General features: G+C 44.2%; 1 protein-coding gene across 12 annotated transcripts in view; it reads right to left on the bottom strand.

The window, feature by feature from the left end:
* The window catches only part of LOC143933542 (uncharacterized), a 297764-nt gene that overhangs the window by 10448 nt on the left and 271780 nt on the right, over positions 1-15536 (bottom strand). For all 12 annotated transcript variants that reach the window (XM_077456460.1, XM_077456458.1, XM_077456465.1 and 9 more), the window contains 6 exons: positions 15269-15428; positions 9905-10042; positions 7578-7702; positions 7091-7372; positions 6773-6898; positions 2755-2914 (listed from right to left, as the gene is read on the bottom strand). In XM_077456460.1, the coding sequence (XP_077312586.1) occupies positions 2755-2914; positions 6773-6898; positions 7091-7372; positions 7578-7702; positions 9905-10042; positions 15269-15428 (991 nt within the window). The remainder of the gene's footprint in view (positions 1-2754; positions 2915-6772; positions 6899-7090; positions 7373-7577; positions 7703-9904; positions 10043-15268; positions 15429-15536) is intronic.

Raw genomic sequence — 15536 nt, 5'->3', positions numbered from 1 at the left:
ATCCATCCAACAGACCAAAAAAATAATTCACATGCACAGGACCCTAAACTCACAGTTGACCCAGAGGTTCTAAACTGGCCACTAACTCCCTGGATTAAGAGTCTAAGCCCTTGTACACACGGTCGGAGATTCCGACAACCAAATCCGTCGGATCTTGTCCGTCGGATTTTGTCTGTCGGATTTTGTCCGACGGATTTTGTCCGAAACTGTTGTATACACACAGTCGGACGAAGTTGTCGGAATGTCCGATCGTTCAGAACGTGATGACGTTATTTCGTTACGATGGGACTACGTTCACGCTAGTAGCCAATAGCTTTGATGTAGGAATTTGATCTGAGCATGCGTGGCACTTTGACTGATCGGAATTCTCTACACATGATCGGAGTATGTCCGATCGGAGCATTTTGTCTGAAAATATTTCCGGCAAGTTGGAAAATTTGGTCCGACGGATATTCCGACGGAAACAGTCCGATGCAGACCACACACAGTCGGAATATCCGACAAAACGCTCCGATCGGACACATTCCGTCGGATTCTCCGATCGTGTGTACAAGGGCTAAGGAGTTTTTACACATAATTGTTTTATCATTTCCCTTACACATGGTTGGTATATTCAACATGGAGATAGTGTTACCTTATTACCCAAGCTGGACGCACATTCATGTTTACTGGTGAAAATTCTCTACTCCTTTGTAAAATAACCCCGGAGTCTTATGAAGATAAAGAAATCCCAATTGATGCCCCATTGTCCTGATTCCACTAAATTGTGGACTTAGAAGTTTTGGACTTGGAAATCAGTTAAGTGATTAAAACTGTAGTATGGGTCTATATTCATATATAACTTTAGTTATTGAATTACAAGAATAGTTAAAAGTGATTACTTATATCTACAGTATATACAACATGTTTAATGCATGAGACATCTGCTTCATTATGTTATGGGAAGTTGGGAACCTTTGACCTTTTCTTTTCATCAGTTGTAGCTATTGTCTTCACTACCATATGAATATGACTGGGAGACCAGTCCGAGGTTTGAGGTTTTGATTCAAGACGGAAGCTTGCAGTGACGTAACTAGAACCTTCAGGGCCTCGATGCAAGAAACCATGAAGGGCCCCCCTGAACCCCAGCCAGGGCCCTTCCCTCTGAGTCCGGCGGTGGAACTTCAGGGTGTGGTCACAGGTATGACCTTTGTGAGCCCTGTAGTTCCACCACAGGTATCAGTAGTTTTTATCAATTTTTTTACATTTTTAGGTGCCCCATTGGGGGACTGTCCCTAGGCAGGATTGGATCCCCGTCCCCAGAAGAGATGAGGTCCTTTTCTCCAGGGCAGATGAAGTTACTGCCCCCAGGTGAGAAGGGGTCCCTGTCCCCAGGGGAGGTGAGGGTCCCTGTCCCCAGGGGGATATGGAGGGGGTATGTAATAGTGTGTGCTAGCTGCCTATGCTGCTGCCGGCCATATGTAGAGGGGGCTGCATGGGCCCCCGGCATCACAGGGCCCAGTTGCGGTCGCGACTGCTGCACCCCCTATAGTTACGCCCCTGGAACCTTGAATTGTTGTTGACTATCTTCTCCAGGTAGCTCATTTATAATGAAGCTAGTGACTCCCCTGGATTTAATATGCTGTATTTATCCTGCATCTGTATACATCTTTAATCAAAGCTAAGTGAATCTTTTTAGTACATTCTTTGTGTGTTGTAGTGTTTTAATCCTTGCATTTACTGACCACATATCTGAAAGGGTAAATTTATGAATGAACCTATGGTTAACTGTAACACATAATTTAACCCCTTAATACAAAAACAAAAGACCGGTCACAGTGACCTTATGGGTCATGGACTGAAGATTTGATAATATAAAATGTATTCATTTCTAATACATCTTACAAACCTTATGACAGCAGGCATCAGACATTTGGATCCCTTGAGGACATGCGTGCGCACAAAACGCATTGGGTGAGGCCTGTATGCGCCAACGTCGCGTCGCCAAATCCATGAGTCGGATTGGCAGCCTCTGGAGTGAGTTTATTGCATTTTCATATATTTTCCACGTGGATTGCTTATTTTATGTATTATTGGACATAATAAAATACTGCACTATATACTCTTTATTGCATGTATTGTTTTTTTTTTATGTGAAATTGCTTTGGTTTAATTTGATGATTATGAATTCCAGTATTTTCTTTATGCACGCTATTATGCGCTATTATGCATGCTATTATAAGTATGTAGAATTCCCAAGCGCTGCACTGTCATTTTTTACATTTGCATGTAGGGTTCTCACTTTGCAAGGGGTGTTGCACTTTGCTAGGGAAATTGCCCCAGAGCTTAGTGAATGTGGTGAAGTTTCACTTTACAAAGACTACCAACTCATATGCAGGGGGAAAAAAATAATATTTTTTGCTTGCACATCATTTGCTGATGAAAATCACCTCATTCGCTAAGTTCTGGGAAAACAATCCCTTGCAATCTGAACAGGCTATTTGTCTTTAGCAAATACACCCCAATGACTTTATAAGTAATGGACTGCAGATTTTTAATATAACATCTGCTCAGTTCTAATATTTGTTGCAAAGATTATGACAGCTGGGCACAAGAGTTTGATCGGTTTAGGTTCATTGCTTGTCTTGATGAAAATTGAACAACTGAGTCAAGGTGGGGTAATTGTCCATAACAATGGTGGTGATGAACCTGCTATGATGATAAATGAATATTAAATAATCTACCAGACAAATTCCCAGCAGAATTTACCCCTACCAATATTTCCATTGGCATCTTCGGGATGTAGCTGGTCCACCCTAAATGCCCAGCGTCCAGTAAAGTTGACGTTACTTGTGTTTGCTAAATTGGCAATGCCTAATGAAAGGGATCCTGGTAGTGTAAAGTATCCAGTGTCATATCCACTGTTCAGTCCAGCCTGTGAAACATAAGAACACATTATTTTATAACAAGCAGTTATATGTTAGAGAAAAAAAAGAGGACAATTTTTCCAATGAGGACAGTATGTTCTGGTGGCAACTGTCAAGTGTGAGAATATCCCTTGTGTTGGGGAGGTTTCTACTGGCCAGCAGGGATGAGCTGGGTTTTCGAGTCGAATGCATGTTTGACTCGAACACCGGCTGTTCGCCCGTTCAGCAAAGCCAGAACTTTGTGGGCCGTTCGCAACCATATTCGTGTGGCGCTCACGACCCACAATGCACTGCGCCATCGCAGTGCATTGCTGGCTGATGATTGGCCAAGCATGCACTGTGACCCGCATGCTTGGCCAATCACAGCTCCGGCAGCGAGGGGAGCCATAATTGGCCACAGGCAGGATGCCTGTGGGCAATTATAGCTCAGGGGGTTTAGTACACGCCCCACACTATATAAGGCCGCCTGACAGTGTTATCTTTTCTTGTGATTGAACCTAGCGCAGTTAGAGTTGGTGTGTTGTGCCTCCTGCACAGTATAGACCTGAAGCTACCCCCAATTGCTGGTGTTGTACTGTTCCTATACCACAGGCAGCTGCAGCAGTTACAGTTGGTGTATTGTGCCACCTGCACAGTATACACCTGAGGCCTCTGTTTCTATACCACAGGCATCTGCAGCAGTTAGTCGGTGTATTGTGCCACCTGCACAGTATACACCTGAAGCCTCCCCCCAATTGCCGGTGTTGTTCTGTTTCTATACCACAGGCATCTGCAGCAGTTACAGTCAGTGTATTGTGCCACCTGCACAGTATACACCTGAACTACCCCCAATTGCTGGTGTTGTTCTGTTCCTATACCACAGGAAGCTGCAGCAGTGGGGCCCCACGCCTTTCCTTTTTTTAATTTGGGTACGGGGTTCCCCTTAATATCTGTACAAGACCCAAAGGGGCTGGTAATGAGCAGGGGGGGCTACCCATGCCATTTTTCTCAATGATTTTTGTCCGTATTGCCGGAAACCAGACATTATATTAAAACCGCAAGCAGTTTTAAATGACGTTTTTTCTGTTAAATGTCATTTTGTGCAGGGACTGTTCTAAACACGGGAAACACGGGCCACTTCACAGGCATACTACAGACAACCCCCAGGCACGATATTTAAAGGTATATTTCACTTTTATTTTCACTTTAAGCATCATTAAAATCAGTGCTCCCGAAAAACGGGCATTTTTAAAAAAAAATGCTTGCATTGATCTATGTCCCCTGGGGCAGGAGCCGGGTCCCCAAACCCTTTTTAGGACAATAACTTGCATATTAGCCTTAAAAATTTGCACTTTTGATTCGAACGTTCGAGTCCCATAGACTTTAAAGGGGTTCTAAAGTACGAATTTTCGGTTTGTTTCGAAGGTTCTGGTGCGAACCGAACCGGGGGGTGTCTGGCTCATCCCTACTGGCCAGTGACAATTTTCTTTGAGGGAGGCGGCAAACAGTACCACCTCCAGTCTCACACCCACTTCTAATTGGCTGGATTGAGGATCAGTGTTACAACAGTGAATATTCATTCGCTGTTGTAACACCTGGGTGGGCTCATGGCGCAATGCTCTGCACTGTGAGGCAGCTAATGAGATAGAACACTGCTTGCCTTTTGGCTTGACTTGTTTGATTGAAACATCAGAGGATGCTATCCAAAACGGAATAAGGCACTCCTCTCAGTCATTCACTTATCTGTTTAAAGCGTATATACACCAATGCTGCGTACACATGATCTGAGTTTTCGTTGAAAAAATCTTGGTTTTTCAGACGGAATTCCGCTTAAGCATTGGCTTGCATACACATGGCCACACAAAAGTTCTCCGAACTTTAGACCGCCAAGAACGCAGTGATGTACAACACTACGATGAGCCGAGAAAATGAAGTTCAATGCTTCCGAGCATGCGTCGAATTGTTTCCGAGCATGCGTAGGAATTTTGCGCGTCGGAATTGCTACAGGCGATCGGAATTTCCGATCTGAACTTTTTTCGTCGGAAAAATAGAGAACCTGCTCTCAATCTTTTGCTGGCTGATGGCGCATACACAGGGACGCAATTTCCGACCAAAACCTCATACTTTTGCTGGCGGAATTTCCGATCATGTGTACTGGGCATAAGCCATAATAATGACTGTTGCTTATTTGCTCTTTTTAAGTCTGTTAAATATCTAATTAAAAATGTTTTGTTTTATCTATTTGAGAAGTGTAAAATAAATGTTGATCCTGCCATGTAGTGGGTGGCCAGCTGTGGTTCCTTAGGAAGCCATAGCTGGCTCACATATGGAAGATAGCTGTGCTAGGGACCCACAGCAGCAAGAAAAACTCGCTGCGGGAAGACAACACTAGACTCCGGACACTGGCGAGAACCTTTTTTTTTTTAACGTCATCACCTACATTATTTGTAAAAAAAACAAACAAAAAAAAACTGAAGCTTGAACCTATAAGCAAATTTACTTTGCCACTTTTTTCTGATGCCAAAAAAATTCACTTCTATTCAAGCATTTTATTGTGCCTTTCCCTAATGCTCTGTTTTTTTTTTAACTGGACAGGGAGGTGGCGATCGGACGAGGAGGTGGCGATCGGATGGGAAGGCGGCGATCAGTCCGGCCTTACCTTAGGAGGATGATCCTCACTCCAGGGCTCCCGGGCTGAACAGGCATTTCTTCTCCTCCCTGCTGAATCGGAAGTGGGTCCCGAGACCCTGATTGGCCAGGAGTCCTAAGCCCACGTACACACGGTCGGAGATTTTGCCAACCAAATCCGTCGGATTTTGTCTGTCGGATTTAGTCCGACGGATTGTGTCCGAAACTGTTGCATGCACACGGTCGGGCCAAGTTGTCTGATTTAGCGGTTGCCAAGAACGTGATGACGTAATTTCGTTATGATGGGACTACATTCAGGCTAGTAGCCAATAGCTTTGATGTAGGAATTTGATCTGAGCATGCGTGGCACTTGGTCCAATCAAAATTCGCTACACATGATCGGATTAGGTCCGACCGGCCCATTTGGTCGGGAAATATTTCCAACATGTTGGAAAATTGGGTCGGACGGAGATTCGGACGGAATCAGTCCGATGCATACCACACACAGTCGGATTATCCGACAACACGGTCCGATAGGACACACTCCGACGGATTCTCCAACCTTGTGTACAAGGGCTAAGACTTCCTGGCCAATCGGATTTCAGGACCCGCTTCCTGATTCGCTGGGAGGAGAAGCACGAAGACATTAGTGAATATTAATTAATTAATATTAATGAATTAATATCACCTGGGTGGACTCAGGGTTTCAAAAAACCCATCGAAATCCATGTATCCGGTGCCCTGCACGTAGAGGAGGGGCCTGGTGCATGAATTAGGTGGCTGGCACCTCTAATGGAGCTGCCGCCACTGCTGATCCCAATAAAAAAACATTACAAAAAGGAACATCTTCACTGTACGCTTACAAGGCATCCACACAAAGCATGATCTCAGACATCAAGCACTTAGATATACACAATCAGGCATATACGCAATCGTGTCCCCTCCCTGGGCCTTATTGAGAGTGCTGCAGTGCAGATGACAATCCTGGAGAACCACAGTTCTAGCATCCGGTCCAGAACAAGATCTACCAGTGCTAAGCCGGGGACATTCAACCAGGGAGCCCACAGCTTGTCAAATTTCCTAAAGCTACCCCTGTGTTGGTAAAAATATTGTTCTAATCTTATGATGTTGCCCATTTGAGCTATCTATTCCTTCACTGAGGGGGGTTCTGTAGACTTCCAGTACCTCAGAAATAATTTCCGGACCTCAACCATTAAAAATGTAAAAATGTATAATTCACAGACTGATGATTTTCTCACCAATGCCGAAGATCCATCTTGGTAGGAACCATTTCCGTTTATACTCGGCCACTGAATATATTCATAATTGTACAGAAGGAAGGTCCGATTGCCATCAGTGCTCAAGACACCCTGGAAAGTGTTTACCTGTATATACAAAAAATAATAATTTAGGATCTAAAGGCGATTCAGTTCGCATTGTGCACTATACAAGTATTTCATTCATTCATCTAAAAATGTAAGCAGAACATTGAGGTTTACACAAAAGATGACAATGGTGAAACAAATCAGCTTTCATAGCTCTTTGAAAAAAAAATGTCTTTATGTTTTCTCCTTCACCTTGTTTGTGGACGATCCCAAATATGCAACTTGGTGCCACGTGGCTACAAACACCCACTGAGCTGTGAAATTCACGGCATGGAAGTATGTTCTGACATCATCGGTGGCCCGAGACAGAAGCGCGGGATCGGTGCTCTCACGATAATATACATCACCCGCTAATCTATTATCTACATCAGCCCAGAAAATGGCCAGGAACGGGTTCCCAAATGCAACAGGAAGAGATTGTGGTATATATTGACTGACTGGTGTGCTGAATGATAACAGACCATTATTATTCACCTGTGTAGGAGAATAGGAGAACAATGAGAAAAAAAAAATGTTTTCAACAACAGCAATATATAGTATATAACAAAGCAAAAGAAGAATGAAGCCTCCATTCAAAATGGTACAAGCACTATTTATTTATTTTTTTATATTTACAAGCATGCTTAGAAATTAAGTTCAAAATATATATGCATAAAAAAACTCAAGCCATGATACTTACATAAAGATAAGAGTAAGATGTTCCAAAAAGTGGGATTTGTCTAGAAGAATATATCATTGGAGATCCTCCATCATCTATCTTTGGATTGACGATGTCAATAGTTGACCCATATGGGTAGAGTAGATCTAAAACAAAGATCAAACACCATTTTATCAATAAAAAAAATGCAATGAAGTGATTATTATTAGGTCAGAACCATCATTGTCTCACTTTCATACTCTTAATTAAATATGATCTCCAGACAAATGGCTAAATACACAGATAAAATGAATACAGAGGAGCTTATTTTAAAGAATTTCAAAAAGGTCCATCCAGTCCTGAGATTTATAGAATCTCAGGAATGGATAGCTTCATAGAATCTGTTGAAGCAACTGAAGAGTAATGCCGCGTACACACGACCGGACTTAGGTCCGACAGACTTTCGACGGAGTTCTGACGGAGTTCTGACGGACTTTCCGAATGAACGGACTTGGCCACACACAATCACACCAAAGTCCGACGGATTCGAACGTGATGACGTACGACCGGACTAGAATAAGGAAGTTCATAGCCAGTAGCCAATAGCTGCCCTCTCATCGGTTTTTGTCCGTCGGACTAGCACACACACGAGCGGATTTCTCGGTAGGAACTGGGTACGGCGGAGTTCTGGCGGAAAAATTTGAAACATGTTCGATTTCTAAAGTCTGTCAGACTTTTGCAAATCAAAAGTCCGCTGCAGCCCACACACGTTCGAATGGTCTGCTGGAATCATTCGGTCGGACTTTTGATGTTGAAAAGTCTGGTCGTGTGTACGCGGCATTAGTGTCACAGTCCAGGGTAAGGCTCGGAAGTGCAGCAGTAGGTCACCCTAGAGGATGACAAAGGCTCACCCGAGGTGTGAGGGTCTAAGTCAGGGGTGCCCAACCTTTTGAAGAGCGAGGGCCACTTAAGCGACTTAGTAACCAGTCGCGGGCCACAATGAGCAGATAACAGTTCTGCGTCCACTCTGCGTATGAAAAGCGGACACAGACGCAGCCCACTCTACTCTATGGGCCCTCTCATCTGATCAAATGGAAGGGGACGGAGCCACTTTTTTTCTTTAGCAGATTGGATTGGAAGGAGACAGGTGTAAATGGACACAAGTCTGTTTACATCTGCCGCTCCGTAGAAGTGAATGGAGGGTCCGATTGGGTCAGACAGATCATGTTAAAGGGGCCTAAGGCTACTTTTACACTGATGGTCTGTGGTCTACCTGTACCTGTGTCTTCCCTGCAGGTTAGCTGTACTTTGCTATAGAATTATTTCATATCCTGCGGGTGTGGTGCACTTTCTGAAAGTGCACCAAACCCGCAGGTAAAACCAGAAGTCTATGTGCAGGTAAGCCGCGGATACACTGCGCTACACCGGCAGATCAGTTTAAAAGCAGCCCAGTAACCACTGCAGAACAGATATGTCCATGTATACGCTGTGATTTTAGTAATAAACTTTCTGTCCCAGGCAGAGTGCATTTGGTATCACTCCACCTATGACAGGAGTCGGTGCTATACAGTAAGCATTGGCTTATGCGGCTCTGCAGCTGCTTGCTTCCTCTACCGCTGGCTTCATTCACAACACTGATGCTCTGGCATGGCGGGTAGACAACCTGCAATCTGGGCATGCCAACCTGCCATCCCAGAGCAGGAGGTAGAGGGCCCCATCAGAGGGCTCCGCGGGCCACATGTGGCCCCCGGGCCACTGGTTGCGCACCCCTGGTCTAAGTAATAACCAATATTCATCTAGATTCTGATAGCGGAGATGGGTTTTGCTGCATGTTAATACCAGGTTGTGGTCCTCGGGTTGCGCCACTAGGAGGTGAGCAAGAAGGGATCCAGTAACAGATATAGCAGGTAGGGATCAAGCAGAAGTGTAGTCAGTAAACAAGCCAAAGGTCAGTAACACATGGTCACAGGTTGAGATTTAAAAAAAGCGTAGTCGAGGAAGAAGTCAAAAGTCTGTAACAAGTGGTAGCAGAGATGCAGACGTAGCAGAGGTGCGGAGAGCAGCAGAAGTGGCAAGAACGACATACTGCCTGGAGCGAGCACAATAATCTGGTAAATAGGAAGTGCAGAGACAAGGCTTAAATCGGGAAGTTCATGGGAGGAGCAAAGAGTTCACCAAAAAGAAGAGACAAGGCAAGAAAATCCAAATATTCAGACAGAGAGCTTTCCAGCATCTCAGGTGGTTCAGCAAGAAGAGCCATCCCCAGACATGGAAGTAGATTCATTATAGATCATATAAGAACATCTCAGAGTTCCTCATGCCTAGTTTATACTACTTATGAATAAAAGTAGCCTGTGAACTTTGGTTACCTGAAGACCGTATTAAGAGAGGTGTATCAGTTGTGGTGCGTGTAAAGGGAGAGATAATAGTTGTGGAGCGTGTGGTGAAGGGTCCAGGTGTCGTTGTCAGTGGAGTGTCTGTAGAATTTTCATTTTCTGTAGAATTATCTAGGAAGAAAAGAGAGAATTAAAAATGTGCACACACAGAGGCCTCCAAACCCATCAACCCCATTCTAGTTTTGGTGAAATGGGCAAGGATTAAAAAGGGCACCCAACATATCCTCTGAGAATATTTTGCAAACACTTTTTTTTTTTTTTTAAAGAAAGATGAATTTCCACGGCAAGCAGACGATAGCAAGAGCCTGGAAGTCCCCAACCTTGAATACTACGGAAGTTAAGAATAGAGTCACCCAGGCAATGATACACAGTAAAATCGAAGCCACAATCTTAGACAAGATTCCTCAGCACCTTAAAATTTGGCGCCCCTGGTTGGACAGGTTCCTCCCCCCGGGCTTCGACAGCCGCCTCTTGGAGCCCTGAGTCTTACCCCCTGATATATGTAGAAGGCCCTAGGTTCTTTGCGGCCCCTGAGAGCCACCTGACCAGTACTCTCTTCTTTCTTCTTCCACTCTCTTTCCACTTTACTTACCCCTGTAGCCTATCTCTCATCCTGATCCCCCCTTTCTTTTCTTCTCCCTTCTACCTCCCCCTTGTCCTCCTTATACCCCGTTGGTAATGAAGCCTGAATTGTACTTTATGTAACCATTACTGTTGCCCAGTTTGATCCGGGCAGAGTAAACACCCTTGAGTTTATTCCGTTATCACTAGTGGGCTTACGTCCCCCCCTGCTACTACATCTGTTATTGTATTCTTGTTTGTACCAAACCAATTGTCCTGTTGTGTTGTGTACACTTTACTTTTCTGAAGTTTTTTCTCACCCTGCCATATGCAAATACTCTAGTATTTTCTGGTCAAAAATTGTATGCGTGACAGTGATTGTTTTGTCTCTTGCTTGTTGCCAATAAAAATCTTTGAACGAAAAAAGAAAGATGAATTTCCTTAGAAAGTATTATTAACATGACTGAAATTACTCTGATGGTTGGGCAGACAATGTTCTATCGGGGTTGATTTACCTAAACTGTAGAGTGCAAAACCTAGGGCAGCTTTGCATAAACACCAATCAGCTTCCAGTTTTTTTTTTGTCAAAGCTTAACTGAACAAGCTGGAATCTGGTTGGCTACCGTGCACAGCTGCACCAGATTTTGCATTCTCCAGTTTTAGTAATTCACCTCTATATGTTTTATTCTTGACATAAACATACAGTATATTTTCTTGAAAAGTAAATCAGTTTGCTGATATTAATCTTATTGATGTGTGTAATGTTTTATTTTTGTATAGTTTTAGGTACATGAAGGCAGATATTTAACTACTATTTATGCAGGATGTGCTTCTTGCTTTGGAGGAGTAGACCACGGTTGTGCTTTGCTGCTCCTTCTTACAATGTATAGTCCAGTGATGGCGAACCTTGGCATCCCAGATGTTTTGGAACTACATTTCCCATGATGCTCTTGCACTCTGCAGTCTAGTTGAGCATCATGGGAAATGTAGTTCCAAAACATCTGGGGTGCCAAGGTCCGCCATCACTGGTATAGTCTATATGTTGGCCACCTGATTAAAAACAATGCACAACCATAGTGGATGATATCTCAACTGCAAATTTAGGGTCTATAAATAATAAAAAATGTAATGCTGTACCCAGTGCTGGGACAAGGCCATTTGGTGCCCAGGGCAATCTGCCCCCCCCCCTCCATTTTTAACCACTTGCCGACCAGCGCACGACGATATACGTCGACAGAATGGCACGGGCAGGCAAATGGGCGTACATGTACGTCCCTTTAAATTTGCCGCCCTGCCATCGAGAGCGCGCCGCTGGCGGCGCGCTCCCGCACTGGTCGGGACCCCCGTGAGTCCGGTCGCGGGACCCGCGGACTCGATTGCCGCGGGCATCCCCGCGATCGTCTCACGGAGCGGCCGAATGGAGAAGTGCCGTTGTAAACAACATTTCTCCATTCTGCCTAGCAACTAGTGACGCTGATCTCTGCTCCATGTGATTGGAGCAGAGATCAGTGTTCACTAAATGAAAGCCCAGCCCCCCCACAGTTAGTAACACACCCCTAGGAACACTTAACCCCTACACTGCCACCCACTGGTTAACCCTTTCACTGCCAGTGTCATTTACACAGGAATCACTGCATTTATATAGCAGTGATTACTGTATAAATGACAATGGTTCCAAAAATGTGTCAAAAATGTCCGATGGGTCCCCCACAATGTCGCAGTCACAATAAAAATCGCTGATCGCTGCCATTACTAGTAAAAAAAACAAAAACAAATTATTAATAAAAATGCTATAAAACTATCCCTATTTTGTAAACGCTATAACTTTTGCGCAAACCAATCAATAATCGCTTATTGCGATTTTTTTACCAAAAATATGTAGAAGAATACGTATCGGCCTAAACTGAGGGAAAAAAATGTTTTTTTATATATTTTTGGGGGATATTTATTATAACAAAAAGTAAAAAATAATGCGTTTTTTTCAAAATTGTCGCTCTATTTTTGTTTATAGCGCAAAAAATAAAAACTGCAGAGGTGATCAAATACCACCAAAAGAAAGCTCTATTTGTGGGAAAAAAAGGACGTCAATTTTGTTTGGGAGCCACGTCGCACGACCGCGCAATTGTCAGTTAAAGCGACGCAGTGCCGAATCGCAAAAAGTGGTGTGGTCTTTGACCAGCAAAATGGTCCGGTCTGAAAGTGGTTAAGAAAGAATGAATGTCTTTTCAAAACAAGAATATACTTGAAACAATACAAATTTAATTAGGTTTAATGCGATAGAAACAAAGTTCGCTCACACAACAAAACGTTAACATAAAATTTGCCCATCAGAGTGTCCCTTAACATAAAATTTGCCCATCAGAATGCCCCTTAACCGCTTGCCGACCGCCTCACGATGATATACGTCGGCAGAAGGGCTCGTACAGGGCTCGTACAGGCAGAATCACGTACCTGTACGTTGCCCTTTAAGAGGTAGTCAGCGTGTGCCTGCGGCAAGCTCCGTGAGTCGGGTTGTGGGTCCCGCAGATGCGATCGCCTCACAGGGCTAATGTAAACAAGCATCTCCCCGTTCTGCCTAGTGACAGTGTCACTGATCACTGCTCCCAGTGATTAGAGCAGAGATCAGTGTCACACACAGCCATGCCCCCCCCACAGTTAGAATAACTCCCCAGGGCACACTTAACCCCTACACTGCCATCTAGTGGTTAACCCCTTCACTGCCAGTGTCATTTACACAGGAATCAGTGCATTTGTATAGCACCGATTGCTGTATAAATGACAATGGTCCCAAAAATGTGTCAAAAATGTCTGATGTGTCCGCCATAATGTGGAAGTCATGATAAAAATCAATGATTGTCGCCATTTAAAAAAAAAAAAAATGAATAAAAATGCCATAAAACTATCCCCTATTTTGTAAACGCTATAACTTTTGCACAAACCAATCAATAATCGCTTAATGCGATTTTTTCACCAAAAATATGTAGAAGAATACGTATCGGCCTAAACTGAGGAAAAACATTTTTTTATATATATTTTTGGGGGATATTTATTATAGCAAAATGTAAAAAATAATGTATTTTTTTCAAAATTGTCGCTCTTTTTTTGTTTATAGCGCAAAAAATAAAAACCGCAGGGGTGATCAAATACCACCAAAAGTTAGCTCTATTTGTGGGGGAAAAAAAGGATGTCAATTTTGTTTGGGAGCCACGTCGCACGACCGCGCAATTGCCAGTTAAATCGACGCAGTGCCGAATCGCAAAAAGTGGTCTGGTCTTTGGGGCTGAAGTGGTTAGCACAAAATATGTCCAACAGCATGCCCCTTAACAGAAAATATGCCCATCAGAGTGCCCCTTATCATAAAATTTGCCCATCAGAGTGTCCCTTAACATAAAATATGTCCAACAGCGTGTCCCTTAGCATAAAATTTGCCCATGGGACACTCTGATGGGCAAATTGTATGTTGAATGGCCCCCTGATGGGCACATTTTATATTAAGGGGCACTCTGATGGGCAAAACATGCCCCTTAACGTAAAATCTGCCCATCAGAGTGCCCTTTAATACAAAATGTGCCCATCAGTGTTGCTCTTAAAATAAAATATGCCCATCAGAGTTCCCCTTACCATAAAATGTGCCCATCAGCGTGCCCCTTAACATAAAATAAGGGTCACGCTGATGGGCACCTTTTATGCTAAGGGGCACTCTGATGGGCACATTTTATTTTAAGAGGCACGCTGATTGTTATATTTTTAATGTGCATGCTGATAGGCACATTTTATGTTATGGGGCACTCTGATGGGCACAACAAAATGTGTCCATCAGTGTGCCCCTTAAGAAAATATGCCCATCAGTGTGCACATTAAAAATATACCCATCAGCGTGCCCCTTAAAATAAAAAAAGGTGCCCATCAGCATGACCTTTAACAAAATATGCCCAGCAGTGTGCACAATAAAATTATGTATATGCCCATTGGTGATCACTAGTTGGCCCACATACCTTGAATGCAGGAGGGCACACCGCACAACTGAAATACCGAAGGGGCGGATTGTGGAAGCTGCGAGATATGGAGAGCCTGAGCCAGGACTCGGGAACCCGCGAGTAGCAAGAGGGCAGGGCACGGTCTGCGCACGTGATGTCACGCCCCTACCTGCGGCCCGTTAGTGTGAGCTCGTCTTCTCTCAACTCATCTCCGAGACCTGCGGTGAGGAGCAGGGGGCGGGCGCACGCACGCAGCATCACTGGTTGCTGGGGAAACCCGCGATCCCAGCAAACTAGTGGCGTCGAAGGACAGGACACTTCACTGCGCCTCCCCCACCCCCAATAAATTGTACCGCCCAGGGCATCCGCACCTTCCGCCCACTCCTTTTTCTCCTGCTTTTCCCTGCAAAGTAAAAGCATAATGGGCTAGTATGCATCGCATGCTAGCCCATTATGTGGCACTTACCTGCAAACAAAGCCCTCGTTGTTTCTGCTGGTGGCTGCATCTATCTTCGCCTCTCTTTCTTCTGGGGCCGTGAACTCCGGCTCTGTGACTGGCCGGAGTCACATGCGTGCGGGAGCCATCGGTCACGGCAGTTGCTAGTGAAGGAACAGCACAAAGGGCCGTTTCTTCACAGTGAATGACGTCGGTGCAAGCCTATATGGTAAATATCTCCTAAACCACACAAAACTTCCGAAACTTGGGGTGCGTGTTATACGCCGATAAATACGGTAGTTCAGATCTGGTTGAAATAGCAATGGATTTATGAGCACAGTGTTAAATGCAGTGGAACCTCACCTATACTTCCATTGACATCTTCTGGATGTGGTTGGTCCACTTTAAATCCCCAACGTCCGGTCATGTTGACGTTGCTTGTAGATGACAAATTAGCAACTGAGGGTGTGAGGGATCCTGGGAGTGTGTAGTATCCTGTATTGTAGCCGCTGTTGAGCCCAGCCTATGCAATTCGGGAAAATTTTTAAATAATTGTCTGTATAAAATTATATTGAATTCATCTCTGTATAAACTTCCCAGATAGCAAGGAAAACTTGCTACAAATTTGTGG

This window comes from Lithobates pipiens, unplaced genomic scaffold, assembly GCF_037356315.1.
Source record: "Lithobates pipiens isolate NorthernLeopardFrog02 unplaced genomic scaffold, aLitPip1_a1.2 Scaffold_27, whole genome shotgun sequence".
Lineage (NCBI taxonomy): Eukaryota > Metazoa > Chordata > Amphibia > Anura > Ranidae > Lithobates > Lithobates pipiens.
Note: the sequence above shows the minus strand (reverse complement) of the source record. Positions and strands in the feature narration are given on the sequence as shown.